A 12111-nucleotide genomic window follows, 5' to 3' on the forward strand; every position below is an offset into this window, starting at 1 on the left:
TCGACTAGATTACACTGTTCACTCAAGGAGGACTTGAACAACAAGTCTCAATCACAGACCATAGAGTCGGGTTTTACTACTCAAAAGCACTCAAAAACACTCTATAATCAATAAATGAAGTTTTACAATAACACTCTAAATCAATATAATGAATTTTTACAATAACACTTTATATCTTCAAACCTTTAAAAAAATGTTTGTTCTCTAAATATACCAACTATCTTAATTTAGGATTTACCAAGTGCTCAGAAAGATCAAATCACTTTTCACTCTAAAAGAAGTTTGCACCTCAAGAGATTTGATCCCTCTACACTTGGGAGATCCCGAATTATATATTCTTAAAAATATTATTGAAAAAACTATGGATTGTCAAAATCTAGAGTCCAAACACCTTAAAGTGTAAATTGACCATTTTACTTCAATTTTATTTAATTATTTTATTGTATTTTTTTTTTTTTTTTTATATGCAATTTGAGAGAATCATAAGAAAAGATATTACATACAAGATATTACATCTCTTATGTAATGAGTTAAATAACCCCTCTAGATATAATAATCCTTCTTCAATATTTTTTTTTAAAAACATAAATAAAACACCCAAATATTATCAACCACCAAAATCGAGTTCAAAATGTGAAATATGCATCAAAATACCCACATTCTTGCAAAGCTCTGTAAAATCAAATCATATGCAATGCATCAAAATGTCCCCATTCTTGGGAAGCTATGCTAAATCATATGCAATGCATCAAAATGTCCCCATTCTTGGGAAGCTATGCTAAATCAGATCATATTTGCAAGTTTTGAGGCAATTATTCTCTCCTCATAAGATATCCCCAATCATTGGTTCTGTAGCATCCAACATTGCAGTAACTGACTGATAGGTCCTTTTTCCTGCTTGTGCCACCAAGTTTTAAAACTCCACCTGAAATAAAATGCAAACCTTATGATTAATTAAATGCCTTCGGAGGTTAATGACAGAGCTCTGAAGGCAGCGTAATGCCACCTGACCACGATTGTAATGATGAAAGTGCTGTAATATTTTCCCGGACATATTTTGCTGTTTAATTCACCCAAAAGAAATTTGTTGGAATGAGACATATTGTACCGTGAACAAAATTTAACTAACACACTTGTCAACAAATTTCGGCCAAAACCTCGGGAACGGTATAATGTTAGACAACGCCTGCTTTCTTTAGCTTTCTTTGCTGGAACCTTCTTCACTGGAGCTTTCATCACTGGAGACTTCTCGCCAGCTTTCTTCAATAAAGCCTTCTCCCAATCGCTGCGCAGCTGCTCGACTACTCCAGCATCCCATTGCAGTTGGGGACATTGAAACACAATAAGATTCTCCAACGAACTCAGCGGCTCAACATTGGGTAGCATCTGTAAATTGGAACAATAGGCCAAGTCAAGAATTCGGAGTTTCGTTAAGTTCCCAATCGAGTCTGGGAGCCACGGCAGAGAGTCGCACTTAGCCTGCCTTGTATATCATAGTTGGAGATTTTACGAAATTGTGCTTCCCAAAGTTTTAAATCATTTTTGCCACGAAGAAGCGACCCAATCACTTTAATGAATAATGGTAATCCATGGCAGAAATCCAAAAACTTTTCAACCTCTTTGTCAAACTCTACAGGGGGATGACGCTGGCCGAACGCATGCGAGCAAAAGAGCTCTCGCGAGTGCCGTCGATTGAGGCCTTTCAGAATGTATATGGATGACTCTGGGATGCCTGAGCTTGTGAGAACATCCTTATTGCGGGATGTCACTAAAATTAAGCTACCGGTTTTAAGGACATCCCTGGCTGGATAAAGTAATGCCTCCAACTGCTGAATATGATCCACATCATCTAAAATAATGAGACAATCAGAAGATGGGAGATGGCTTCGGAGCTTTCCTTTACCTTCATTAATGCTGCGTATTTCCATGTCCTTTTGAGTCAAGTCCTTTAGTAGGTATTTCTGCAAAGTAGTTAAAGGATTGTCTCTGATATCCTCTAAAAAGCAATATCGTTTGTAATTTGATCTTTGATGGTTATAGAACTCTGTTGCTAGGGTGGTTTTGCCAACCCCACCAAGACCCACAATTCCTATAACTCTAGTCTCCCCGCTTTCCCACTGCAGTGATACTCTGGTTTCAAATTCTCTTAGTTTTTCTTGCAAGCCTTTTGGATATTCTGACACAAACCGCGGTATTTTAACATTTTTCAACACTCCTTCCACCACGTCTTGAAGGAGCTGCTCTACCACAGGAAGGTTGACCCCTGTTTTCACACTAAAACCAAACATGAACAGCGGTTGAGCAACGCAGAACCGGTTTCAACTGGAAGGGCAGTACTAAAGATCTCTAACAAATAATACAAGCGCTCAGTAAAGCCTGGGAAACATGAAGGGGAAGAAGAATTTCTGAACAATTGAGTGATATGTAATTTAAATCTTCTTTGATCTTTATGATTAACAATTTAACCCTATTTAGAGACAAATAGGGCGCACTCATTTGTTGCTGGTATTAAGAGATCATTTTCCAAATTGCCATGAAAGATGCAAACAAAAACCGATTGCCAGCATTTTCCATACAAGTAATTGAAACATACATTCATGTGCACAAATTGAGTAACATATTAAATTCAAAGACAATAAAATAAATACACATTCCATGGCATGCTACATATAGTTCAATGCCTGATACATATACAAAGTAGTGAAATGTATTCAATGATCTGAAGTATTTATGGCTCTGATTCCCGCCTAAGCAACTACAGTCTAGGAGTACTGATTATCCATTTCCTGTAGAGAAGCAACCAAAGTCTAAAAGTACTGATTATTCCTTTCCTGTAGATAAACAAGCTGTAGTGCAGAATATTAGCAAAGTGTGTGTGAGTCACGAAACTTATAAGCCCTCATGTGGAGTGGTAGAAATGGGGTGATTGAAAAAGCCATGGTGGGGTAGAGCAGCATGTCAGTAAAACGCGGCATGATGTTTATGATGGAAGGGGCTGAAAATGTCATTAGTTATATGATGATGGTGCGGGAATGGTGAAATCTGTGATGTTTGTGGTGCGGGGAATGGTGAAATCTGTGATGTTTGTGGTGTGGCAAATAGTGAGGTCAGTGGTGCTTGAATTTGCCCTTGCATTTGAGCTTGTGTTTGTGCTCAGATCTGTGGTGGTCATGGTGGTGGTGCTCGTGTTTGTGGCAATGTGGAGGGGTTGGGGGAGTGAGCGTGAATGGTGAAGGTGATGACCTTTGTGATTAACCCTATTTACATGGTTTATCTGCATCCATCAGAGGTTTTAATCACATTTTCTTCCCCCGCTTGGCATGCCTTAGAAGACTGGGAACTAATTGAAGCACGAAATTATGCATTTTTGGCTTTTCAGGTTCGAAGAATCTAACTAACAGTATTCATCATAACTGTGACAATTTTATGAATTTCATTTGCTTTTGCTCTGTTTTTACTTCTTCTGCTCAGGGATATTTGTTTATTTGTTAATTATTTTTCCAAGAGATTTTATTGATCTTACTACAGGAGGATTTATTGCTACCACGTGTGCAAAAATCATCTTCGCTGCTTTCATTCCCTTTCAAAATAAAATGCAAACCGATAATAAGTGGCGGCAAGTCTGCCTACTTCACTGTGCAGAAATGCCTAGGTACGGTGCCATCAATCTATCAATTCAGCAAATTTAAATGCTAAGATTTACATGGAGGGGTGGTGTTCTCACCTGTTATAAGTCTCTGTGTCAAAACCTTTTATTTCTGCAACGTCAGAGAGAGCCTTCCTCCATTTTTCAAGTGTGTTGGAGTCGTATCTTGGTCGACCATCAACATCTTTTTTCGCTTGAAGTTCGCGTAGGGCTTGAGCGTAGACTCCCTTTCCGCCCTGCGTCCAGCGAAGCTCTGCAGGCTTGACACCGTAGAAAACCGGGATAACGGTGGACTTAAAATTTGACATGCAGTCCACCATCAGTGCGAGCTCATCCAGGCACCATTTTGAAGACGCATAATTTGGAGAAAAGATTGCTATGTGCACAGTGGCTGTTCTAATGGCGCTTTCAATTTGAGGGGTTATATTCCCTCCCTCGCGCAATTCCTGCTGGTCTAAAAACACTAGCAAGTCATGTGCGCAAAGGCGATGGTAGAGATCGGTGGCCAATGTTTTCTTGACATCGGGGCCCCTGTGATTGATGAAAACATCAAACACATAGCTTTCGTTCTCGCCTCGCGGGGAGGAAGAGGATGTTGAAGAGGAGGCCATTGGATAGAGAATAACAAAGAAGTAAAGATTGAAGATGTGTTGCAGAGGTTGGGAATGCGCCCTTACCTGTATGATCTCACTCTCTCAGTGTAACTAGTATCTGCGCCTTTACCTTCTGTCTCAATACTCAACCAATCAAATTGAAAACAAAAAAGCACTGATCAGATCTGTTTGATTTCTGAAATGCTAAATACTCAACCAATCAATTGAAAACAAAAAAGCACTGATCAGATCTGTTTGGTTTCTGAAATGCTAATTTACTTGATGGGACTTTACTCGCACCGCGCTTTTTTTCTGACTCATTGATTAGACATAAAGCATCTTAGCACGGACCAGAAACCACGCATTGATTAAAGATAAAGCATTAAAGATCAAAGGAATTTCATCGTTTCGGAATCTTGCCACCGACCCGATGTACGAATTTCCTCCCACTGAATTTTGGAATCCTGCCACGGAACCAATACCACGCATTGATTGGACATAAAGCAGATCAGATTTCATTTTCCTACGGCTTTCTGGCTTACTGTAAGGAGGGAGGTCAGAATTTTGCTTATATGGTGAAATTATTACTAGAATTTGAGGTGAAAATTTACAAAAAATCTAACTTTAGTGTTTGACTTATTTTTTTATGGTGGAAATGGATTCACACTATCAAGGATTTTTGGGCACCCAATATCTTGAAGCTTCATAACAATGACTTTGATTTCCAAGGATCTCTACTAGATTTTTTCAAAATTGTGTCAAATTGCCATTGTTTTCAAGGCAAAATCGTGGCTTCGTTACTATTGGCACTAATTCTTTTCGCTAGTCTCACACATCATTTTCCAAGATTAAGCATATCCTGGCATAAAAAATGTTATGCATCTCATTCATATGTAAAACAATTGGCATTGATGATAACTTCACGTTCTTGGATGTCATAATGGTCCCTGTTAGCACTACAGGAAGCTCTCCTAGGTTGTAGCTTGGAGATGCCTGGTAACATATAATTTTTCAATATTGTTCTTTGAACTATTGGAATGGATTAAGGTTTGGATCAAGTCAGATCACTGTTTCAACTTTGTTTTCACTCCAGACATGCATGAACACCCTCAGCTTGACAAGGCTTTAGACCACTAATGCTCAATAGTTTATAGATTCAATGGATAGATGAAGAATACTGACTGTACCAGCAGAAGCATACATAAACATATATGAATTGCTAGCTACAGAAAGTAAATGAAGCTTGCAAATCTAATTTATCAACGCAGAGATAAGATGACAGTTATCTGGTATTAAACACAGAAGAAAAATATGAATAACCTATTCAAGTGCAAGCTTAGAACAGAGGAGAAGATGGCAATTGAACATGTAACAGCGAAAGAAGCTTGTATTACTGGAATGAAGATGAGACACTGAGAGGAACAGAGTCTCCATAGTCTCCAAAAGTTGAACCTCTAATACCTCTAACTTTCAACCATTTATAGGCTTTTTACAATGCCCTCAGGCTCTCTGAGGCTCGAGGTGTCTTAATCTATCCCCTGTGTCTTTTTAACCACTTGATGCCATAACTTGACATACATGAGCTCAAAGGTCTCTTTTTCTAACAACATAGTAACCAATTTTTGGTAAATTCGCTGCGTTGTCAGGTGGCTCGCTCGTGCCAGTGATGCTCCACGATCACTTCTGTTGGTTCGGCTGCATCGTGCTGTGGCTTTTCCCCTTCTGGCCATCTGTCTCCTGGACCTCTGTCTCCAGCGTCTGTCCGGATGAGTGCATCTAGCCTTTGAAATCCTTGAAACGGTCGCTTTTTGTTTTACACAGAGAAACGCATTCAAACTATGAAAATCTGTCGCGAACACTATTCATTCGGACTTCAAAAGTCCTTAAATCTGGTCTATTCTCCTATCGGGTCCGTCCTCAATCGCTGTTGCAAGTCGCTTCAGACTTGTTCCAAGGCTTCCCTTTGTATTTTGGAAATACATTTAAAACATTGAAAATAATGAAAAAATGGCTTCCTCCGGACTTGAAACAATATACATTTTCATTCAAACCTCTTCAGGTCCAGGTTTTATCGCATATATATATCTATATATATATATATATATATATATATATATATATATATATATATATATATCCTCTCCTTTGTGAAACTCTGATGTGATATTGCGATGCGAGTGATCGCAATCGCATATCGCGATAACCCCGGGCCGTTTGGTGAGCGCTCTATTGTGCTGGCCGATTGCGATTTGCCGATCAGATTTGGACCATTGATCGGTTAGATCTGATGGCTGTTGTGCATTCATAGTTCAAGCCTTCGCTGCTCTGTTTTTCCCTGTTTTCTATATGTTTTCATTTCTCGATAATGTTTTTCTGCCTTTTGGAGGGTTTTCTCATGTGATTATTTTGATCTTTTAAACGATTTTTTAAAGACTTAGAGAGTTCTTGGATCCATTTTGGATCTGTTTGGATCAGCAGCTCAGGGATAATACGACTTATGGCCAAAGCGGAGCAAGAGGAGATGTGGCCGTCGGAGCTAAAACAGGGGACATTTCTGCTAAAAATAGCAGCCCTCTACCTCAGGGGCTAACACTGGCTCCTTCTAGGGATGAAAGCCTCCATGTGAGGTTTCAAGAACTGCAAACTACTGACTTTCCAGTAACAACCCAAACAAACTTATCTCCCAGTGTTCCATTAGGCATGGAGTTTATTTGTATAAAAAGCAAATACTAAAAAAACTATTACAATATTAAGGCCTTAAAGGCCATATGAAGTAAAGTTTCAAAAGCCGCCCATTTACTGGGCCATCAAAAACACCTTCCCCCTCCAAATTGTGCAGAATGAAAGTACTGTTCATCTGAACTTGAGTAATGACAAACAGTCCCATCCATAAGGCATCAAATTTACCATGGTTGCCCTTCTTTTCCTTCAATGCATCCCATTTGAGAACCCAGTTACCAACCTAAAAACTGTCCATTTTTGCCTTCCTATCAAAGGTTTTTTTTTATTTTCTTCTGATGAATTCTTGACTTCTCAACCAGTTGTTCTCTGATCTTTTGTAATTCAACCAAGTTACTCATTCTCCTCGCCATGTCGTTCTCTTCATTCTGTTCTTCTTGTAAGAATTTGGCCACAGGGAGAATCAACTGGATAGGAAAAACAATGTCAGCGCCATAAACCAGCTTAAATGGAGAATTTCCTATGGACTTCTTGTTGGTAACTCTGTCAGCCCATAGTTCAAACTTCAACTTGGAATCCCAGTTCTTTTTGTTGTCCTCTTACCTCGTGAGTTGGAGCTTTGAGGATGATGGGATCATCTGTCAGTCGTTTCTACTTTTTAGCTTGCTGTATTGCAGGGACAGCAGCTCTTTGAACAGAAGTTTCCTGGGCATTATTCATTTTCGACCTCAAATCATATCTGTGCCGATCTTCAGTTTGCAGAACAGCTTCACCATCCCATTCTTGGCTGATCTGGTCATTGAATAATGACTTTTCATAGGTAGCTGAGGTCAAAAAGGAGGCACTGCCTTTTTCTTCAAGACAATGGATCTCATCATTTTCTTCAAACTGGTCTTCTTCCATGACTACATTCTGGAAAGGGGTCTTTACCCTTTGGTCTTCATTGGCATCTTTGCTTCTTTGCAAAATCTGCAACTGCTCATTAGCTCTTCTATATGGATTTGGGTTTCTAGGAGCAAAGGTATTAGGAACTCTTCCTTTCCCAGAGTGCTACTCAACCTTTAATTTGGAGATTTCAGAGGCTAATGACTCTATCATCTTGGTCATTTTATCTATCTTAGGATCTGAAGAGGATGAAGATTCGCCCCTCTGTCTCCTTCTATCAACATTCCCCTTAAGCCTCTCTGTAGCCATGATGTTTGATTCCACTTCCAAGGTTGCATCCTGCATATCAGCCAAGGTAGCACATCGTCTCTCCCTCAACAGTAGACAGAAGTCAGAATCAAAGACACTGGCATAGGTGAGTTTAGCAGAAGTAGTGGTGGGTTTTACTTCAGCGGGTATCTTGCTGTACATGCGGCTAAACCTCTTATTAAAATCAGACAACAACTCACCATTTTCCCTCTTTAAGTTCCCAAACTCGATGTAGTAGTAGAGTAGATCCTTCTTATTCCCCCAATGCTTTAGGAATGCATCATCTAAAGCCTCAATATCTGCTATAGACCTTGGGGTCAGTTCTCTGAACCATTTTCTAGCCTCTCCATCTAGACTTTGGACAAAGACTCTCATCCATACATCATCTTCACTAATGTCCAGGTTATCAGCATAGCTATAGAATGATTCAAGATGTTCCTCAGCTGTAACACCTTCAGTCCCAGTGAACTTAGGCCTATACTTCTGATATTCTCTAGTAGGCATGGCATTCAAAGGAGTGGGCAGTACTAGAGGTCCATACCTAGCAGCTATGATTCTTTCCATTTTGGTAGGTGCTTGTGGTCCTACCATAGTTGTGGTGGCTATAAGGGTACTGGAAGTCTGAATGACAGAGGGTTGAGGAGTGACTGATAAGACTAAAGGAGTATGATGGATAGGAGGAGAGGCTTCCTTTGGGCTTACAACAAAAGGAGAACCTAAAGAATAAGGATCTTTATGAATCCCTAAGATTTTTTCTTCACTGCTAGTATTAGATGCTATACTCTCAACATGTATTTGTTCTATTACAGGATTTTCCTGAAGAGATATAGAATATTGTTTAGAACTACCTGAACCTGATGCTCCTTTCTGCAACGCCTTTCTTTCTTTGATGATTCTTTCAGGGTCAGGTCCTGGGTCAGCTTGTGGCTTCTGAGGATTTCTCCATGTATGCCTCACAAATTGACCCAGCACTATGGAGTGGAGTCGCCAAGAGGTTTGTCCTTCAGTAGAGTCGCTAGATAGATGATTACAAACGAAAAAGTGTCTAGACTTTGTCTATCATCAAAGCTGGATCTGTGTCATCTCCCAGGGAAGCTGAGCTCCAGTCTCCTCTCCCTAGCAATGGTGCCAATTATGTTAGCACTCCAGGAAGCTCTCCTAGGTTGTAGCTTGAAGATGCCTGGTAACATATAAATCTTCAATCTTGTTCTCTGAACTATTGGAATGGATTAAGGTTTGGATCAAGTCAGATAACTGTTTCAACTCTATTTTCACGCCAGACATACATGAACACCCTCAGCTTAACAAGGCTTTAGACCACTAATGCTCAATAGCTTATAGATTGAATGGATAGATGGAGAATACTAACTGTACCAGCATATGCATACATAAAGATATATGAATGGCTAGCTACAGAAAGTAAATGAAACTTGCAAATCTAATTTATCAACACAGAGATAAGATGATAGTTATCTGGCATTAGACACAGAAGAAAAACATGAATAACCTATTCAAGTGAAAGCTTAAAATAGAGGAGAAGATGAAAATTGAACATGTAACAACAAAAGAAGCTTGTATTACTGTAATGAAGATGAGACGTTGAGAGGAACAGAGTCTCCATAGTCTCCAAAAGTTGAACCTCTAATACCTCTAACTTTCAGCCATTTATAGCCCTTTTACAATGCCCTTGGGCTCTCTGAGGCTCAAGGTGTCTTAATCTATCCCCTGTGTCTTTTTAACCACTTGATGCCATAACTCGACATACATGAGCTCAGAGGTCTCTTTTTCTAACAACATAGTAACCAATTTTTGGTAAATTCGCTACGCTCTCAGGTGGCTTGCTCATGCCAGTGATGCTCCATGATCACTTCTGTTGGTTCGGTTGCATCGTGCTATGGCTTTTCCCCTTCCGGCCATCTGTCTCCTGGAACTCTATCTCCCAGCCTCTGTCCGAATGAGTGCATCTAGCCTTTTAAATCCCTAAAATAGGCCGCTTTCTGTTTTACACAGAGAAATGTGTTCAAACTGTGAAAATCCGCCGTGAACACTGTTCATCCGGACTTCAAAATTCCTTAAATATGGTCTATTCTCCTATCGGGTCTGTCCTCAATCGTTGTCGCAAGTTGCTTCGGCCTTGTTCCAAGGCTTGCCTTTGTATTTTGGAAATACGTTTAAAACATTGAAAATAACAAAACAATGGCTTCCTCCGGACTTGAAACAATATACATTTTCATTCCCAAACCTCTTCAGGTTCGGGTTTTATCGCATCGCATATATATATATAACTCCTCTATGAAACTCTGATGCGATATTGCAATGTGAGTGATCGCAATCGCATATCGCGATAACCCTGGGCCGTTTGGTGAGCGCTCTGTTGTACTGGCCGATTGCGATTTTCTGATCAGGTCTGGACCATTGATCGGCCAGATCTGACGACTGCTGTGCATTCATAGTTCAAGCCTCCGCTGCTTTGTTTTTCAATATTTTCTCTATGTTTTCATTTCCCGATAGTGTTTTTCCGCCTTTTGTAGGGTTTTATCTTATGATTATTTTGATATTTTAAACGATTTTTTAAAGACTTAGAGAGTTCTTGGATCCATTTTGGATCTGTTTGGATCAGCACCTCAGGGATAACACGGCTTATGGCCAAAGCGGAGCAAGAGGAGATGTGGCCGTCAGAGCTAAAAGAGGGGACATTTCTGCTAAAAGTAGCAGCCCTCTACCTCAGGGGCTAACAGTCCCAATGGTCAGAAAAGTGGTTTTATTTTGTTTTTTTTAATAAAGATGACAAGCACACTGAGTGATTTGATGTCATAATGGTCTCAATGGTCAAAAAAGTGATTTCATTTTGTTTTTTTCATAAAGATGAGAGTGATCAAATTTGATTGGATGTCATAATGGTCCCAATGGTTAGAAAAGTGGTTTCATTTTGTTTTTTTTAAATAAAGATGACAAGGACACTCAGTGATCTGATGTCATAATGGTGTCATAATGGTCCCAATGGTTAGAAAAGTGGTTTCATTTTGTTTTTTTCATAAAGATGAGAGTGATCAAATTTGAAGGACTGGTATCAATTTCATTTGGAAGAGTATATATTCATCTAACTTTTCAAGGATGAAAGGTTAAAAAAAATGTACTTCAATTGACAAGTGTAAAGTAAATAAACCCTTCATTAAAAAGGTGCATAAATAAAGTAATGCCCTTCTAAACCTGTACACCTTGAAAAAATTAGATTGCGATTACATCAAAATACCCCAAATTTTCAATAAAACTAGTGAATAAAGAAAGATTTTTCTCAAATTTTATTTTAAAAAAAACTAAGCAAATGTTTCTTTAATTCATTATATGATTTTCAAAAATATTTGGACTTACATCATTAAAATTTCAATCTATTTGCCCAATGACAAAGGCTTTCTACTTTTCATTTGTTTCCATACATCATAAATAACATTCCAATCTACCTCATTTAGAGCATGAGGTGCACTAAAAGAGAGGAACATCAACATATCTAGCGTCTCCAATGAAAGTCTTGATTTATCATTGCTTTTAATCTCGTTTAATTTTGAGAAGCCTCTTTCACACACTGTTGTGCTTGTTGGAATAACAAGAATTGTTTGCTATAATTGCATCAAATATGGAAAATCTTCATACCATTTAGGTTCATCTCCACATAGATCTCATGCTCCAAACATATGTTTTTAGGGGTATGATTTATAAATAGTACAAATAAATTCATCCATTTCACCCAAACATCTAGCAGTATCTACAATAGGTGATTCCCCAACACTAAATTTTTGACATAAACATTTCAACCATCTTTTAGTTTGGGAGTCCTATCTAGAGATTCAATCATCTTCATAACAAAACATTTTCCCAAAAGAATACAATCATCTATTGTCCTTGATGTTTGCATCTTTGGCAAACTTTCAAACCTCAATGGATGTAAATGTACCATACCTGTGTTATCCACAAATTCAAGGGTCCCCCTTGTGCTTTAAT

At 38.9% G+C, this 12111-nt stretch overlaps 2 protein-coding genes across 2 annotated transcripts in view; both read right to left on the reverse strand.

Annotated features, from left to right (window-relative positions):
• Positions 1 to 558: 558 nt before the first annotated feature.
• On the reverse strand, positions 559 to 4547 carry LOC149260857 (disease resistance protein Roq1-like). The gene is made up of 2 exons (XM_089421159.1): positions 3725 to 4547; positions 559 to 2274 (listed from the first exon to the last, which is right to left on the reverse strand). Exons 1-2 carry the CDS (start codon positions 4255 to 4257, stop codon positions 1431 to 1433), a joined length of 1377 nt encoding a protein of 458 aa, XP_089277285.1. The 5' UTR covers positions 4258 to 4547; the 3' UTR covers positions 559 to 1430.
• The window catches only part of LOC149260858 (disease resistance protein Roq1-like), a 137937-nt gene continuing 126384 nt past the window's right edge, over positions 559 to 12111 (reverse strand). Inside the window, exon 3 of the transcript XR_016258330.1 lies at positions 559 to 925. The gene's annotated coding sequence lies outside the window, so the exon portion shown is untranslated. The remainder of the gene's footprint in view (positions 926 to 12111) is intronic.

Source organism: Pinus tabuliformis, chromosome 6 (assembly GCF_031772625.1).
Source record: "Pinus tabuliformis cultivar Carrire ecotype Pingquan chromosome 6, CPIR1, whole genome shotgun sequence".
In the NCBI taxonomy this organism is placed as follows: Eukaryota; Viridiplantae; Streptophyta; class Pinopsida; order Pinales; family Pinaceae; genus Pinus; species Pinus tabuliformis.

Coding starts and splice junctions, on each gene's coding strand:
- LOC149260857 (XM_089421159.1), bottom strand. CDS start 4,257: ATGGCCTCCTCTTCAACATCCTCTTCCTCCCCGCGAGGCGAGAACGAA. Junction 2,275..3,724: donor GACACAGAGACTTATAACAG/GTGAGAACACCA, acceptor GTTTGGTTTTAG/TGTGAAAACAGGGGTCAACC.